Genomic DNA, 20,139 nt, shown 5'->3' on the forward strand with positions numbered 1-20,139 from the left:
CTACATGTACTCTACTCTGCTCACAATAGACAACAATGGTGAACATTTGTGCCAATTTGTACATGTGGTGAACATCTTACAACTACATTATGATAAACAGCTCTCTGACATACTACATGAACCATATTCAACCAAATTTACCATCTAAAAACTTGCTTAGAATTATGATAATTTTGACTTCAGATACACTGTATTTTTAATATTTATGTGAGTCAATTATGAGTTATGACTTTTGTTTCATCATTTTAATAAGCTCAAAAAAGTGATAAGAACTGGTGCACTAATTAGGATGAATATGGTTATTGATATGTTGATCAAAACTAATATAAAGATGTGTAATATAATATTATTATATAGTCCTAAAGTCCTGAATAAATATTATCCTGAGATACTTGGAGTTTGTGTGTATGTTCACATATGGAATTGGTTCAAATGCCAATACAAACTTGAGCAACAGATTATTAAAAACAAAACAAAAAGAGACACCGGCAAATAACAACACACACATGTGAAATCGGTATAACAAAAAACACATGAGAATCTTGGATGCCCACAAAATTCTAGAGAGCATTAGTTTGAAAATAGAGTAAAAAAAATGCATTTTAAATACACAATGAGTGCAGGTGTGAAGCGAATCCAAGGTACTGTGAATAAAACTTAAAATATTTTCACAGTTCACACCTGATCAACACTGCAACTCATCTACAAACTTGAAAACAAACATTTCAGTCATAGCAAAAAAACTAGCCATGAATCTGCATGAGATATAATAATTATTGTTTAAATAAAAGAATGCACAACTCAGCAAATATTTTAACATCTTTGAATTAAAGAATGATTCAGCAGCTCATAAAATCATCACAAATGAAATTTAAATTATCCCTTGCTTAATTATTAAAGTCCTGTCCTCCCAAAATCTAGAATTCAATGAATTTTTCACTCCAATTTCTAATTCAGTTGTATACCTACATAAAATCTGATTCTTAGTTTACTGCTTGAACTGAATTGTGCCCAGATGTTGAACAATCACAAAGTTACATATAAATAAAAATTCACAACAGAGAATGAATTTATTCATTTCAAAATATCGTCATCGTGCATACAAGGAATACATGGCAAAACTGTAAATAAAATCGCATGCAACGAAAGTCTCAAATGGAAAAATTAATCACAACAGAATGGAATTTTGTATGAACACTCACTCACCCTGTTTCTGGTAAACTTTCTCTATTAAAAGGTAAACCAGCATAGAATTGTAATTAATCACAGATTTCCTAAATATTATGTTTTGTCTTCTAAGGGTATATACTAGTGCGAAGTGTGAGTAAGTGGAAACAAACCCGGAAGATCTTTGATTTTGCCCTCTTATATTTTTTTATATTTTTTTAAGGTCAAGAAGGGCTCTCCTTGAATGTAGTCAGTATGTTTCATCTTATTTCACAAGAAACGCAGAGTTTAGCAGACTTAGCTGGACCAATACCAGTGATCACAATATACTAAGTACTTGAAAGCATACCTACTGACATTGTTCATGTACCCAAGCAACTTTCGAGTGAATCATTATAGCATCAACTACAAGATGAAACCATCAGGGATGTAGCTATATGGCAGGCGGTGACAGGCAACAGACCCCGGCACTCAGATTTAGAGCCCACCACTGAGAAACTATTTAAGCTCTAGCACCCAGCACTCAAGTGTCAAAAATTGCAAAATCACATAGAATTTGGCCAAATTCAGGCAATTTTCAATAAAATTGTCAATTTCGCGAAAAATTCCCTCAAATACCACCGGCACTAAAAATTCTCTAGCTACAACTTCAAACCATATTCACTATTTTATTTAAAAGACCGCCCTCACAACCGAGAGCGAAAAAGAAGCCAGAAATCTATGAAACTACAAACTACATTTCTATCAGCATGGGCTTGGATAAGGTTGAGCAGAGAAAGCAAAGATATGCCAAAGGCAATTAACAATACTGAAATAAAGCATAAATTCTGTGGCAAGACTGCTTTTTGATCCTACTGTAAACGAAAATTATGCGGTTTTAAATGTACACTGTAAATCTACTAAAAATAAGAATAATCAAAGAGTAGGCAACATAAGGGTTTCCCCACTGTATGTGGCTTACAGCAACAGTTTGGATGGGAGGAAGGGTGAATTCTGATATGCCGCACAAGGATCAAAAGAAAAGAAGCTGAAAGAATCATACCAACTTTTACTAAGTCACTATCTATGCAGGCCCTTTGCACAAATACCAATTTAAAGGTAGAGTAAGATGGGGATCCTGTGCAGAGAAGCACCTAGTCTATACTAAAATGGGGATATGTCACAGATTTAACATAACATCTTTACTTGGGAGAGAAGAGCTGTTTTCATAGCATTCTGAACTGCTTCTTTTGCTTTTCTAGTTTTCTTTCTCCAACTTACCCATTTATTTCATCCATGCAATATCCACCATTGAGACACGGCATACTCAGACATTCATCAATTTCAATCTCACACTCTGTCCCATTGAATCCTGGTTGACACTGGCAGATGTAGCCATTGATCTCATCATTACAAGTCCCATCGTTCTGACATGGGTTGGAAAGGCACTCATCGATGTCATTTTCACAGTTTACACCTTCAAATCCAGGAGCACATTGACATTTATATCTGCATAAGTGGAGATGAAAATTTGCAAAGACACACTTCTAAAAGCTTACTTTAAAAAAAAATTTTATGTCTGAACCATGCAATGGGCGAGGCATTAACAGCTGCTATCGCTGCGATAACGCTGATGGGTCGGCGCTTATCGGATAACGCTTTTTTAATGGGAAATGAACTTTGCTGCTTGGACGATGTCACGATGAGGTTAGCATTTATTCCATACTGAAAAGCGTGTTCCGATGGATCTGCACTCGACCGGCCTAATTTACAAAATTTACAAAATATATTAATTCATATATCCATACCCAAAGGTGGAAGGTTAATCAGGAGGGTTTTAAAAGGTGTCCAGTGAAATTTCTTTATTGATCCACATTTTTTGCTTTCAAGAGTAATTCAGTGTTTAGTAAATAGCCAATCATAAAAACCAACAATTGATGTTACCCTTTACAAAAAATCTTCAAGGCTATAACATTATGCAGCAACATCATCATATATCTTTGCATTTCAATGATGTTTATCACAATCTTGCATTTTAGTCATGATGATATATAATCAGAGATATAATGTCAGTCGCAACACATAGTGGCGTACGTGTGGGACAAAATTCATTTCCGAACAAAACGTGTTTGAAGGATATGCTACTAATAATGGAGTCAATCTCCTCTACTGTTATCTCTGAGTGGCCCAATTCCATTTGAAATTGAAGTTTAAGGTTCAAACTATTAAACTGTATATAGGATATAGTTAGCTCTAAACCTCTACGCCACTTTGTGAAACTGAAAATATTAAAACATATTTGCTCCTTCACGTACACCACTATGTGTTGCGACCAACGATATGTACAATTTCTTACTTTAACGCCTCATCAATACATGTAGCTCCATTTAAGCATGGATCACTGTTACATTCTAGCACCTCAATTTCACAGTTGTAACCAGTATATGCCGGATTACAGTAACACATATATCCTGGAGGTACAGGTGGGTCAATCTCTTGACAGATGCCACCATTCTGGCATGGAATTGGGGTACAGAAATCAATGTCATTTTCACAGTTGATGCCATCATACCCATAGGTGCAGTTGCAGGTGTAATTCCCTGTCATGGATGAAAAAAATGGGAATTAGTTATTACATTTTTTAAAATTGCACTAAATTACAACTTTTGTCATTTGTGCAATTCCAAACTCATTCCATATATCCTGCAGAAGAAAATACTGAAATTGATGGTAAACTTAGTGCTCCACTGGAAATAAATGCAAGGGCATTTGCACAGATGTTACTTATTTGGTCTTCATACACTCTCAGATATTAATGAGAGCAAAACGTTCAAAAATATGCGAACTATGCATTGTGTATAATTCAAGGGCGCAGATTCTGTATACTACACACAGTGCTTTCGGACGAGTTCACTTTTCTTGTGGTTCAATGCATTTATATTTGCTTGTATTTTCCAACATTTTCAGTGACAACATTTTCAATGACAATTTTGTTATAATGCATATTTTTGAGTTTCATATCAATTGTTCAGGTGGTGCCTAGTACTGACTACTGTGCTAGCTATACCAAATGTTTCTGTTATGTCTGATACTCTTTGGTACAGGAACCATTGCAATAGAGTTAGTATGTCTCTATACATGACAAAAACCTAAAGTGCTCCTGCCTTGTAACAATTAGGACTCGACTTTCTCCTTTACTTCTGCATTTATATAAATTATATATTATTACGGAAAGGTCTTGAACAGTACAATATTGTTTGGTTTAATATCACATGAATTAAAACATTAACAATTTTTTCAAGAAAATGTGTATTGTTTATCCAGTAATAAATGGGGATTCTATATCACAAAGTGCTAAATACATTACCTACATGCATACTAAATGTACGCCTCTGAAGCTTCACCAACCATTTGACCCATCTAAGGGCCTCTAGTATAAGAAGATTGATTGGCTGGACCCCAGAATTTCAACACTTTCCATTTTGTTCATTTCCTCATTACTGATAGCATGCAGGGTAAATGGAATTATTATTATCATTATTTTTCATCAACAGAAATATTATTTGCTACTCATCAATCTATGTTGCGGTGAAGTTACTATAATGTTTTATTTACATAATTGTTATTATCAAAATTCTTTAGTTTAAATTATCGTACCTATATTGTCAATGCACTCTCCATTCTGGCAAGGACTGCTAGCACATTCATCAATCTCTGTTTCACACTGGTCACCGTCGTACCCAACGCGACATGCACAATAGTAATCATTGATTAAGTCATAACAGATCTGGCCAACTGGGCATGTCACACCGGCACAATCATCAATGTTGTTCTCACAGTTTTGTCCATCATATCCAGGTACACATACACATGTATAGTCAGGTGATGGTGGTGTGCTGGAACAAGTTGAGTTGTTTACACAAGGATCCAGATCGATGCAAGGATCATATGTTTCGGTGCAGTCTTTACCCATCCACTCTGGAGTGCAGTCACAGTCATAATCATTTATCAAGTCATTGCAGGTGGCGCCATTTTGGCATGGTAGTGACAAACACTCATCTGTGGCCGTCTCACAGTTATCCCCTTCATATCCAGACACACAGGCACAGTGATAACCACCAGATATATCAGTGCATGTCCCTCCGTTGAGGCAAGGGTTATTGCGATCGCATTCATCTATATCCGTTTCACATCGTAGACCTAAAACAAAGGCACAACAACAAATAGTCAAAAACCATACTACACTACGCAAAAAAAGTTTCTTTATGGTTAGGAAATTTACCCACTATTAAAATCTAGCGACTAATTTTGTACGTTTGCTAAACAATCGCATGCGGATGATTGTCCTGCGTATTTTGACACCTCAATCACTACTCTACGTCACTCCTGAGAAAAGATATGAATGTTTAAGTAACACGAGGTCGAAATATGAAAATTGCAAAAAGGCCTATTCAAGTTTTCAGCATAAAAGAACACAAAAAACAACAAACATGCAGATAACATTTTTTGTTTAATTGCTGAGCACATTTCAGGCATCATACTGCCGCTTCCAACTTCACTTGAGATTAATCTCTTTCTTTACCAGTCTTTCAATACTTTGTGTGTCCACCGTTGTCTTCCCTTCCAGCAGCCACGCGGCGTCTCATGCTCCTAATGAGGCGTCGAATGTTACCTTGCTCAACCCCGTTCCACTCGTTGATAACGATGCGACACAATCCCACCAGAGTTGTATCTGCCTTTATCTTCTTCTTGACTCGTCTCTTGTGCTGATCCCAAAGGTTCACCAAGGGGGTTAAGATCAGGGCTTCTGGAGGGCCACTCAAGTGTCTCAATTCCTTCTGCTTCCAGGAATGCAGCTGTAATCATGACCTATTTTGAATCCCTTTTCCAAATCCATCTCTCAAAACGTAAATGTCTTAGTACCCACTCACCTTTGTCTTTGATCATTTATCTGCACATTTATCCAACATGCATCAATTAAAATGCTTTAAATTAAAATTGAAAAGGCGGGAATAATGAAACGGTCTTGGATCAGTGAATCAGCTCTAAAACCATTGAATAGGCTTCTTTGCAATTTTCATTTTCGACCTCGCGTTACTTAAACATTCATATCTTTTCTCAGGAGTGTCGTAGGGTAGTGATTGAGGTGTCAAAATGCGCAGAACAATATATCCCGCATGCGATTATTTAGCAAACGTACAAAATTGGTCGCTAGATTTTAAAAGTGGGTAAATTTCCTAACCATAAAGAAACTTTTTTTGCGTAGTTTATATTAAGATGCAGAACATCATTATACTATGACTGACTGGGACAGCTACATGTATAGGGCCCAAACTTTATTTCAAAACTCACTGCAAGTTAGATTGTGATTCATTTATTTTATTGCTCATTGCTATTAGAGTGTACCAAGGGGCTGCACTCAAAATACATGGGGCGAAGGGCAATTTGACCCTAAATCCTACTACAAGTACTAATATCCCTGGTCAAAATCAGAGATTTCATCATTTTATGTCACCATTATTAAATCAAACAATTACACATGCTTACAAAATATAGACCCTGAAAAAAAAATGATTTTGACCCCTGCCCCATGGTAATCACAATCCGATTTAAAATAAATGGATGTTTCCCTCAGTCCAATACTATACACTACCCAGGCATGGTTTGAATCATACAATAAGAACCAATGTTGATTCTTGTTTAAGTGTTCTTGCAAATTATTAGGCTCAGAAGACTTGTACAATCACCACCAACTCACATTAGCAATGAAACTTAATTAGCAGATGATTCTTGCCAACATTACAACCCTGCTGCAAACTGAACCCAAAATGTGGCATAAAAAAGTCAAATAATTTCCTACAATGTACATTACCTTCATATCCTGTTCCATTACAGTTGCAGGTGTATTCATTGATGCCATCCACACAGACACCAGCATTTAAGCAAGGACTGGAGCCACATTCATCTATGTTGATATGACACTCATTGCCACTCCAACCTGTAATATTACATTCAATTCAACAATAAATAAAGAAAAACATGTAGTTACAAATAGATGTGGTTTTCATCCATTAGGCAAAAAAAAGATTGTTTGCTTGTCCTTGTTCGTTAATCTAATTTCCTCATTGAAGACATTTGAAGATGGGTTACAATTCAATTTTTCTGCCTCATCTGGATCTGGAGTATTGTAATGTTGTTTGCGGAAATTGTAGTATTTCTGTAGCAAAACGTCTGTAATCAAAATATTTGAAACGTTACCCAAAAATTTGGGGAAAAGTTGTGAAAACTTTTTGTGTTAAATTTGGATGAAAAATATGACTTTCGGATTATCAATGGGTCCAATATTCTTGCAAAATTGGTATATCAATTGGTCCACTTTCACATTCTAAGTGGCACACCCCTACCCTTACCCAGTCCATGGCCTCACCCACATTGGGTCTAGGGAAAACAAAGGGGGAAGAAGATTTATCCTCAGCAGAGGCCAACCTTAGTGTGACTGTGAAGTCATCAACCTCTATATGACCAGTCAGTGGCAATCAATTTAATTACAGCCAATATGACAGATTATTATGGATGTCTACATGAACCTTACTACCTCAAATAAATCACTGTATAAGTAGTGTTATTTAAAAGTATAACAGAATGAAAGATACTGTAAAATATGAAAAATTTCTATTTTAAAAATAAATTTGTCAATTACAACCAATACACATAAATGGGAACAACTAATGCACAAAATACTAGTAATTGAAACCCAAAATCTATAAGGCCAAAAAAAAATTTTTTATTTCAAAAAAAAAAAATTTTATATTTTTTTCCAGAAAAAAATCGCCAAAAATCATACCATGGAAAAAAGTCGGGAATAAAAAAAAAAAAAAAAAATTGCATTTCGCATTTGTTTTTAAATTTCTTGTGACAGACCTTTTTTTTTTTTTGCCTAATCTTTTAGAATTGGGGTATCAAGCAACTCTGTACTGAAGTATGTAAATATTTGAAAGGATACTTGAAAAATTAACACTTGCAGTCATAGACCCCGTTTACACAGAGAGAAGTCGACTTCAATTTCGACATCAAATTCAGATTGCGACTAAGGATTAGCATAAATTATTTCTTGCCGGGGTGTTTACACGGTAGGTGACTTCAAAACAAATTATGAATTCACATTTTATGCCATCACTTGCTCATGTTTCTAATTACCATTATGAAGTCGACTTCTAATTACGTGTTCGTTTACACTGCAAAAGTCGAGTTTGAAGTCGACTTTGAATTCGACAAATGTTGCTCAGGGTCATCATTCGAAGTCGACTTCTGAAGTCAAGTTCAAAATGCGCCGACCCTGTTTACACACAAATGAAGTCGAGTTCAAAGTCGTAGTCGACTTCAGGCTCTGTGTAAACGGGGTCATTTTACAATACTTCACTCATTACATATTAGATGTAGACAGAATAGTTGAGGGTCTTGAGTGATTACAGGAAGCTGAATAATGCAATATGCACCCAAACAAGCATACATAAACACAGATTGGCATTTAAGTTCAGCCAAAATTGCAAAGAAAAGGGTTCTCAATTTCCTTGATTTTTTTCAGCATAAGTGCAGCAAAGGGTGTTTCAGCCTTGTCCCCTCAGGACACTCAGGATCCAAACGTGTTCCTAGATCCTCACAGAAAGGTAAGACACATTCCCCCAGGTGTCATCAATGTTCAAAATATCTACTAAGTCTTGTCCTTAAAAGAGACAAGAGTAGTGAAATCTATTATACATTTGGTGTCAATTTATCAATCGAACAGATTTATTAAATTGACTTATCAATAAATTGTGGAATTGATCAATTAGGGAACAAACCAAAAGATCGACGATTTCCTATCAATGGAACTAGTTTTATTAGGGAGGGAGGTGATTAAAAATTCCGGTTACATTTCTCCTAGATGCTCTTATAAAACATTTAAATATTCTAACCCACTTTCAATTTTGTTAGACAGGTAGAGAGGGAGTCGGCTATGAAAAAAAACTATTTAGGACATCATCAGCTTTTTGGTTTGTTCCCTTAATCAGTCAATCCCGATGTCCTGCAAAATAATTCAGAATACTTAGATTTAAAATTCCAACTTCTATTTTCATTTGATTAAGTCTGATTTGTGATTCACAACCTACTTTATTGATGCTCTAAGGTCACTGACAAGCAAATTAGGCATGACCATAGCATTAAACAAAATCAGCTTACTAGAGCAGCATAGAATACAATTATGCTCATCTATATCGGCTTTTCACTGGACAAAATTGACAAAACTATTATACCGTATTTCGTCGAATAGTCGCCCCCCCCTCAAATAAACGCCCCCACCACTTTTTTCAACCAAGATGTTTCAAAAATTCCGATATTTCCATGCTATCTTGTGTAGTAAGCTTACCAAGTTGCTCACATGGTCGCGAGTAGCAGCAATAAATGGCGAAAATCTGCATCCGAACCCGGAAGTGAACCAAAAGTCAGTGTCAAAAGGTCATAGTTCGTCATTTTAGCGTGACTTTTAAGCTTACCTAATGATTTTAACGGGAATTTTCGTGCTAAAAATGACCTCTAATAAACGCCCCCCCTTGGGAAAATGTAACGCCCCCGGGGGCGTTTATTCGACGAAATACGGTACTCAGCATGAGGTAAGTAAGCACCTAATTAATGCAGGCTCCTAAAATCTATATTTCTATGAAAATCAACATGGGCCTGCGGCCTGCATGACACCCATCATGCTTTTCCAGATCTGTCTTTCACTTCCATCAATCCTCTTAAAACACAGGAACTTCACCCTTTATCCTGACATTCCTGATGTTGATCTGAAGTTAAATATGTTAAATGCAGCCACTTACAGTTCAGACCAGTGAAAATTAACACACAGCTATTAAGCAAAAGTTCTGACCAATTTGCCTAAACAGACATTGAACAATTTTAGTTTACTATGAATGCTACAAAAGCCGATTGCTTATTTGTTAGTGCAGCTAAATGCCACTCTACTATATTTTTGCTCTGCAACACATAACTTTAAAGTATAGGGCAAGAATGGTACATACATGAATGGCTATAGTGTGTCTTGTCTCAAGTAAAGAGTAACGTCATGTTGGATTTCGCAGTGGTAGATTCAAATTGCGAGCTAACCTAATCCACGAGGCGTATACACACATGTAGACTTTGTCCGTATGCTGGCGACGCAACCAAGTAAACGCACTGATTTCAGTCTGCCACTACAAAATCCAATATGGTGTTGCTCTCAACGGTATAGATTTGCTTTGAAAAACAAATTGTCACATATTGTGGCCTTGATTATATCCAAGTTGCTCCTGGTAGGAACACAAGAACCACTACCCTCAGAGAGTCAGACTTGATGAATAGTGATACAGTGTTTACAAAAACCAACCTTTGGAGATGAACCTATATTTTTTGGGGGATGAACATTTCTTTTAAATTCTAAACTCGCTTGCTTTTGCACAAAATGTTGTTTCACTTTTCCCTTGCATTTTTTATAGCTCCTTTTCACTTTTCTGAAAATTTTCAGATTTTATCTCCTTCCACCCAAAAAAAATATTAGTCCCCACCTTGCATTCCCCCTCTGGTATTATGTACTTACCTGGTAAACAGTCACACCTGTAGCCATTGTTACCATTATTGGTGTAACATATCCCACCGTTCTGACATGGATTAGAAGCGCAATAATTGGCTGGTCTCTCACACAGTTCTCCTTCCCATTCTGGCGGACACTGACAGAAAGTATAGTTGCCTGTTGAGTCTTCTGTACAGAAACCACCGTTTTGACAATCTTTTTTGTATTTGGGTTTCTCACATAATAGACCTGTTTGTCAAAGTCACAAATCATTGTTAGTTATCTTTAATTGTTGGGGGTATTGCACATTGTGTTTTCTACCATACATGGAAGCCCAATGGCCAAACATTCTTGTTAAAAAAAAATCAAAAAAGAATTGTCAGTAGCAGCACCAGGAATTGTTTCTTAGGGAGGGGGGTCAAGGTAAAATATGTTTTGGCCAAAAAGTTGGATTTTCTTTGGTTTTTAGTTACAATTAGGGAAAAGCTCAATTTGGAGGGAGAAATGCCCCACGCCACCCCTGACAACTATTGCTCAACAGTTAAGATATTGTAAGCGGTATGTACATGTATCACCCTGTTACCGCTTTCTGCTTACAGCGTCTAAACAAAAAAATATTTCTGATCTAATATATTTTCTACCAGTATTAGGTACAAAATTATAAGGAGCTTTAAATTTTCTTTTATTCAGATGCCAAATTCGAAATTTTGCTGGGGTACAATGAGGGATGATGCTGTCTAAAGGAAATGCGCCCACCTGGTACGTTAAATATTTACAAGAACATTAATTGTTCCACTCTCCAAGTTTAATACAATGACATAAATGTTTCCATATAAAATATAAAAATAAAATGCTGCAAACGGATAATACTTAATGCACACCAAACCTTCAACATATAAAAACATATATTCATAAAGTGGTGTTTGCTTTCAGGATAACTCTCAATTTCAGATTAAATAGAATATGTACATTAAAAGGTTGGTCAAAGTGTAAGTGTACATTATGATTCACTTTACTATGACAGCAGTATTTGCTACAAATGTATATTATTACATTATGAGAGTGTAATATTTCTGTCTACATTGTATGTATCTAGGTTTTGCAGCACTATAAACAAGAGTAACAGTCGATAGAAAAAATGCCAAGTTACGACTTTCCACAATTTATCCTGCAACTATTCACTCATACCATTACCATCAAACTTCAAGGAACCACAATAGATTTAAAAAGAATTCCATCATGTTACAAACATGTAATGATTTATGATTGTTCCCATATTAATGTTGACACTGTGACTTTTCCTATAGCTGTTGTTAGGTAATACATATGTTGACAGTGATGCATGATATGTGATACCAACACTGCAACATAATGCTTACCAGAATTATTTGTCATGAATTGTGATTGATTAGGCCTCCACAATTATCTTTGTATTCTTTTGATTTGTTGAAATTGAAGAAAATAATGCAAAGCAGGAAATAGAACTTTTAAAATATTTTTTCTTTACTAAATATACAATGTTCAGCTATTAAACTTGTTATTGTCAGTTCACAAAATTGTTAGGCCATGCAAGCAATAAAGCATATTTAAATCTACAGGTATATATGAAATACAGTATTTGACAAGGGAGTACACAACTAATTTTATATTTTGTATTAGGAAAATTAGTAACATGGCTTAGTCACAGAGCACTAGCAGTTTTGACTATATTTGAAAATGTTGTATGTTACAAAACAAAAATTTGACTTAATTTTGTTAGCAACATGTAGGCTTTGATTAGTGGTAGGCAGCATTTGTAAGCAGCTTGTAACTTTTAACATTATATGCCACTCATGTCAAGTTAGAGATGAGTGCGGCATCCCACAAGCCTAACAATTTTCCAAATCGATAATTGGGACAGGTTGGCGGGAGAATCTGTCACCGGGTTGGGATTGGTTCAGTTTTGAAAGCCAAATCTTAACTTGATTCTGTTGGCTTGTTCCTTTTAATTATCTAGCCCAACTTACCATTTCAGCTGCCTTTGAGCTGTTAACCTTCTAAATGAAATGATCAGTGATGGTGGAATGAATGAATACAGTTTTATTGATGATATTTTGTGGAACTTGGCGATTAAATGAATTGGTAAAATATGGGTGAAGACATGTATGTGCATTGTGTAAATGATGTTTCATTCTTATGTATGACAGAATAATTCCCTCAACATGATATGGTGATAATGATGGAAACCTATATGGTCATTTTCACAGTAAAGGGTGTAACTTTTGATTTTAGGGTCAAAATTTCAAACCACTTAAATATGTTTCTGTTTACTGTAATCATGCATAGAAGCAACTTAAATTCCAGTAAAATAGTGTTTCAAGGCTTAAACCTTTTGATTTCTGATAAAAAATTTGACATTTCCATAACATTTTGGTTAAAATCTAAGAAAAAATGTATTTTACATAAGCTCAGAAAATTATGACATGAAAGCTGGAATACATGTGAAATCCCATTCCAAAGTAAGTCAACAGATATAAGTTAAATTTTATACCATGTTTTGCTATGTTTGTAATTGCAATTTTGAAAATTTTTAACATCAAGGGTCATTTGCAATGGAAATTTCCCAACCTTAAACATATTTTTAAAGTTTTAATTGGGTTCCCAAAATAATTTAAATGTCTAACTTCATGTACAAATGCTACTTGATGAAAGGAACCTCCCAGCCAAGTTTCACAGAAATTGGAGTTATTTTTAGAATTGGCAATTCAAGCGATTTGTGTTTCGGAGGCTTCAGTTAACAACACAGGTGATCATAAAAGTAAAATATTTGGCTAACTACTACAAGTTGACATGAAAAAATAGGTAAAAAATATCACAATTACCAATTTTCATGCTTTGCTTCTAAGTATTGAATTTCAGTTGTGACAAAAATTAAATTATCACAGCAAGTCATTTTTTGTTTCGGAGGCTTCATGTTTACAATGGTTAAACATGGCAGAAGTAGTTTTTTGAAAACAACACTGTTGGGATCATCTAAGCTGTTATTTTCTTGTGTGTATTGAATCAATGATTCTATGCGGCAGATATTGCAGATTTATAACATGATAATTTTTTCACCCATTTGTTAAGTATGGTGTTATTTGCATGTGAAGCCTCCAAACGGGCTTTCTTGGATATCAGTATATTTTTCAAGCATTAACCATAATATCAATTTTTTTTTAATTTATGACATTCTGCACATATCATGCAACAATTACAATGCAGATATCAATATGGAACATACCAATTTAGATATGCATAGATGATAATTAAGTTTACTGTTGTTTCGGAGGCTTCATTTGTTTCGGAGGCTTCAATTGTTAACGGAAAGTTTGTATTGGGTCCCATTTTCAAACGGTGATATATATCTCCATGATTTAAAAACAAGTGACTTGAGGATCTACTTTGCTACATTTTGATCAATAGATTGGATGAGCTCTTTTATTTATATTTGCCCAAGCTTGCTGAACAGTTTGTTTCGAGGCTTCAAAAAGTTAACGGAAAATCGGCTCTTTGAAGTCAAGATTTTATAAAAATTTTAAAAGCTTGCAAATCAACTAATTTTTGTTACCCATTTCAAGTTAAGATATCAACTGTTATGAATCAAGAAGAAGTGAAGAAATAACCAAGAATTATGAACCAAAGCTATACCCACAAAGTTTGTTAACAATTGTTAACGGAAAATGAAGCCTCGAAGCGACAAATATCGAAGTCCGGTTCTCAAAAATACAGGGCTGTTCACAATTAAATCTAATGTGGCAGTGTTTACTGAACATATGACCGTACTTTCAGGATAAGAAAAATTATCCATGAACTAACTGAAGAAAACACAGGGTTTTACAAAAATGTTACTGTTTTTTACAGTTTTTCAAAATGGCAATATTAGGTACATTTAAGCCTACTAAAACTGAACGCAGTAACTCCCGAAGATGATTATGCTACCCAAGGTAGCTGCTAACTAGATGACTTATGTGGCCAAAAATCATGGAATTCTGTGGCTTTATTAGAAAACTACGGATCAAAATGTTAAAAATCCAAAGTTACACCCTTTACCGTGAAAATGACCATATGCAATGAATGGGATGGGAAGATGCATGGAATGAAGTGGCTATGGATTTTGTAGAACATTCACAACCCAATGTCAAAATTGTGTCACCTGAACCACTAACATAACTCCAGTGACAAATGTAATGCACCAGCATAGCCTTTTATGGTAAGAGATGGGGCATTTGCATTAAGGTGTATTTACCACTGCCACTTCTATTGTTGTCCAGAGACAAATGAGAATGAACTAGGCCCATAGTAAATTGCTGAAAACTTTTGACGAGAGTGTACTTTACTATTGTACATGTATGACACATATTCACTGTGTTAAATGCATTTTTCTCTGATTAGCTGCTAACACGATCTGTTAATTCACATACTACTCGTCATATGCGTTATTATTTCCACCTTTTTTCAACATTGTGGAAATATCGTCAAAAGTTTACAACAATTTACAATACCAGCAGTACTATGGTCTAGTGGTTAATAGATAGGAAAGAAGGTATTAAGTTGCATTAATTAATTACCTGTATCTGTCTCACATTGTGAGCCATTGTAGCGCGCTGTGCATTCGCAAGTGTAGCTGTCGCCAAGGTTTGTGCAAATGCCACCGTGCTGGCAAGGTATGCTATAGCAAGGGTCAATTATGGGTGCACCTGATAAACATAGAACACAAAAACAATGTGTTCAGGGCTCATGACACTACAAATTCTTGCGCAAGAAAATTATGTTTTGATTTTTGTCAAAATCTCAGCTTTTATTCCGAAAAAGCACAACGTTAATTGAGCTATGCCCAACAGTTTCAATTTGGTTCAATTTTGTTCTACCAAAAGTGGCACTTATGGTATGTACATAGAAAACACTCATGTAATACCATGGCAATGTAAAGGCTACATGGCTATATACTATTCAAAGCTCATCATGCACTTGACATTGTTTTAGCAGTCAGTACTTTTTTGAAGAACTTTGTTACTACATACAACCAACCCTTACTGCGCAAGCAACATCATCAAGTGCCGCAGGTTGACTATCAAGAGCTTGGTTAGTATGTGCCACTTCGGGAACAGTTAAAAGCCAGCATAGACTTTCCAATCAACGGCTCTTTAATATATCTAAAAATGCCTAACATATTTTTTTAATCTCTTCTGATTGCACACAACAACCAAAACTTACTTTGTTGGTTGGTTGGGTTGCAAAACAAACCATGCAGATTTTAAAATATGACTGTAGATATGTGTCATGAGCCCTGTACAAAGTTCACATTCATGTATTATGCAATTGAAACAGTGTCACAAAATTAAAATAATTGATGGGCAAAACTTCAAGGCAAAACATCAAGTAAATATATTGTTTTTATAGTTATGTACATGAATACATCTATGTACGGGTACAGGAAATGCAGTCCACTCAGTATTGCACTCATGCTAAATGTAAATTCCAAATTATATCTGCCCACTTTATAGCTCAATGAAGACAATTTTGCAATAACAAAATATACAAAACATTTGCTGCTTTAAAATTACAGCTAAATAGCTTTTCATAATTTGCATTATGATGCAAAAACAACTGTAATTCCAAAATATCATGGAGCAAAATTAGCGTGGCCAGGCTATCTAAGGACTAGCAAATGGAGAAGAAAAAAAGAATTCATAATAATACATCCTTTTCATCAGCACTGCTTGGGTTGCAAAAGTTACTATTTTCAACTTATTTGCAAGAAGGAAAGCTCTGGATTATTTGGAGTACAAATTATTTCTATGCTTGGGAACCAATTATTAGTATGATCAAGTATCAAGATTTTAATTACATGCATGGAATGTTAACAATTAGTCAATTAGTATAATTAAAATAATGAAGCCAGCTCAGTACAGGAAAACTTTTATAGGAACTTCAAAAAAATAAAGTTTTGTTGACATCCCGATGAGGCTTTTGCTTACATCGCTCATGACAATGTCAAATTAAAGCCAACAAGACCATTTTGAATTAGACTGAAGTACATAACATGCATGCAAATTGATACAATTAATGTTTGTGTTATTTTAAAATAGCAGGAAAGAGAGGGGGATTTAAGTTAAGGAATAGCTGGGAATGAGTAGTACTACACATAACACATAAAAATTTATTGTGTTTTAAATAGTGATGTCCAGATAAAAAGCTATGACAACTGCTTTATCATTTTTCAATATAATATCATTTTCAATTGAATCACATCCAGGCCATTAAGACCCTCAAGAGAGAAACTGTGGTGGGCTAACATTTTTTTGCACTACATGCATAACACCACATTATAACACTTCAAAAAAAGTAAGTTCCCCTTTCTATTATTATTCTGTACATCAATTAAAATGGGTCTTGGCACACATCAAGCGCATCATACCAACACCACTGAAAATTATAACCTAATAAGTGCTTTATTGCATGTGTGAGCTCATATTGAATCAGGGTTGGTGATTTATTTGATTTAAATCAGAATTTTTTTATTTAAATCAATTTTTTTGATTTTTTTATCCCAAGAACTGCTATACCACATGATAAAGTCTAAAGAGACCAGTGGAATTGATATGCACAATGTGAAAATTTCAAAGAAAAAATTTTGTAAAATCATGGGAAAAAACCTGTTGAATTCTGCACCTTGAAAATGATTTTTTAGCAATAGATAAAATGATATCATAGAGGTATTTAATTGTATCCAATAGGTGTAGAAACATTACAAATGAAGTAAAACAGGCAATTCAAGATAGAAATTAACTTAAATTGATCAAAAACTGCAAAAAACTGAAAAAGTTGATTTTAGAGATAAGGTTTTTTAAAAAAATCATTTGATTTAAATCGTGATTTAAATCAATTGATTTAAATCACGCCAACCCTGTATTGAATGATGGAAGGCCCATTTCAAAACTTGTACAATAGTGGAATACAGTATGTATTGATTTTAATAGCATGTGCCCCCCCCCCCCTCCCACCACCCCACCACATGATGCTGTATCACTTGACAGCATTGATAGAATTTTGTATAGTGTTGATGAGGCCTGCCACTCGATGATGCGGAATGGCATCCCACTCTTGTTGTACTCATCAACTTTACAATCCATGGTCTGCTTCAGCTGAGCCCACAGATGCGCCAGGGGTTCAGGTCTGGGGAGTTCACTAGCCAAAGCATGCGCTCGATACATTGATCAAGTTGATCCTCCAAGAACTCATTACACGGATTGAGGATAAAATAACTTCACACACGCAAATTAAAGCCCCAGACAATGAGAGTCACACTGCTTAAATCATCCTCCATCACAAGACATGTTTAGTAACTTCTGAAGTGGGTCATTTCATCATTCAATATGAGCACACTTGTGTAAGAAAGTACTTTTAGGATTCAAATTCTCAGTCATTCTTATTCAATGGGTGCATCTTGTAAAGAATTCACATAATTTGATTGGTTTTCTGGTGTATAATATCTCACAATAGATAGTGATATTAGTCAGGCTGCGCCGCCACGCAACGGCGGCACGCTTGTTGCTCTAGTGGATCCACTACTCAAAATATTGGCCAGCCCATCCATTATGACACAATATTGGATAGGCAAAAGACAAAATCCTATCTTTTATTCTCTAAGTGTTGGTATGATCTGCTTAATAATATGTGCCAAGATCCATTTCAATTGAAGTATTAGTTTTGAAGATATAGGGCCAAATAGAAATGGGAACTTACTTTTTATCAAGTGTTTATACCAACTCTTCACAAAACAATGCTAACTGAATACTTTAGTGTTCTAGCTAGACACCACCAGTTACCACAGAAACTTTAAGTTCACAGGTCATAACATGCATTAACTTTGTTTTTAAAATGTGTGCATCTGTGTTCAGACATACTTTCAAATTGGACAATAAATATAGAATGTGTTATGTGCAATTGAATGATATATAAGTACACCCCACATTATTACAATGATGCAAAAAAAAACATGACTGGGAAGGCATACATGATAGTGTTTGTGTGTGTGGGGTGTGTTTGTACTTTTTAATTTCAGAAATTGACAATTATACAGTGGTCAATCAATTGATTGATCGACTTGATCATCAAGTTGTAACTTACCACATCCTTGCCTATCAGCTAAGGGACAAAGTCCCCACACAACATTTGTAGACTGATTAGCAGAATCCATGCTTAAACCTTTCACTTCCTCTATGCATCCATCAAATGTTCTTCCTATTAATAAATTACCACCGCTCAAAGAAATACCTGAACCAATGTTTAAATGTGTGGAATTATCGCCCACAGTAAGTACTAGCTGTCCAAGCGGGTCTTCTACTTTTGCTAATGTCCCCATATTTGTGGCATAATCTTCATCAATGGTTGCTGAGTCTGAGACACTATTGACTGTCCATTGCACTAGGAATGCCCCTGTTGAAGGGTCTACCCGAAATTTAATAGAGTCACCATTGGCTCCAGTTTGGGAGAGGAGTTCTCCCCCATTACAAGTCCTAAAACTAAAAACAATATCATTTTGCAAATCCAACACTGTGTTTACGGTTGCCTGTGCAGTGCCATTGAAGTAAGCTAGTGTGTCTGGCTGATTTGTTGGATCTTGTGCAAAAGTTTGGCTTGACTGGAGCAGCACCCCTGCATGGAATAGAAAAAAAAATACAAATATCAAATTATTAGCATTATTTTATTACAAATATATGTCCACTCAACAATTATCTATCAAAATAATTAATTCACTATTTTTGAAATCACATGCATCATTTTGCATTCCTGATACACATAACAATGACCAAGCCTCAAAATAAAGGTTTCAGGACCATGCAAAGCCACCCCATGGTCATTCTTAAAAATTAATCTTAAAATACCATGAGCATATAGCGGCAATGTCTTGATAGAATTTGCCTCACAGATTATTATGACTGAGCCTGGAGCAAACAACCACAAAAATCACGGCATGATTCCACAGAATCAATTCTCTCAAAGATTCTTGCCAACAATATTAGTGTAATGAACTGTAAATTGTCCAAATCTGCACAGTGTATTTGCAAGAAACTCAAAGGCAGAGTTTGAGTTTCACATTTTTTTCATAATGACCAAAACATACTATATTAGGCACCGGAGTTTTGCGCGATTTAAAACAGCAAAATGCGCTGGCCACTTTTCAAAATGCGCGAAAATGCGCCAAAAAATAGGTCAAAATGCGCTAAAATGCGTGATCCCCTGTTATCAATGCAAAACATCGGTAAAACGATGGCATGTCAATCAATTACGACCGATTTCCAGTTCATTTCGGGTTCATTTCAGTTTCTGGAAAAATAAAAAATAAAGATGGCGACCATCACAAATCGTCGATCGAAATGTCG

The 20,139-nt window shown here is 35.3% G+C and overlaps 1 protein-coding gene across 1 annotated transcript in view; it reads right to left on the bottom strand.

The window, feature by feature from the left end:
- Positions 1-20,139, bottom strand: part of LOC140137233 (uncharacterized) — a 64,011-nt gene that overhangs the window by 31,553 nt on the left and 12,319 nt on the right. The window contains 8 exon segments of the mRNA XM_072158882.1: positions 1,207-1,227; positions 2,428-2,655; positions 3,503-3,746; positions 4,804-5,346; positions 7,019-7,144; positions 10,760-10,981; positions 15,322-15,450; positions 18,884-19,411. Coding sequence (XP_072014983.1) covers positions 1,207-1,227; positions 2,428-2,655; positions 3,503-3,746; positions 4,804-5,346; positions 7,019-7,144; positions 10,760-10,981; positions 15,322-15,450; positions 18,884-19,411 — 2,041 coding nt within the window.

Source organism: Amphiura filiformis, chromosome 17, assembly GCF_039555335.1.
Source record: "Amphiura filiformis chromosome 17, Afil_fr2py, whole genome shotgun sequence".
NCBI lineage: Eukaryota > Metazoa > Echinodermata > Ophiuroidea > Amphilepidida > Amphiuridae > Amphiura > Amphiura filiformis.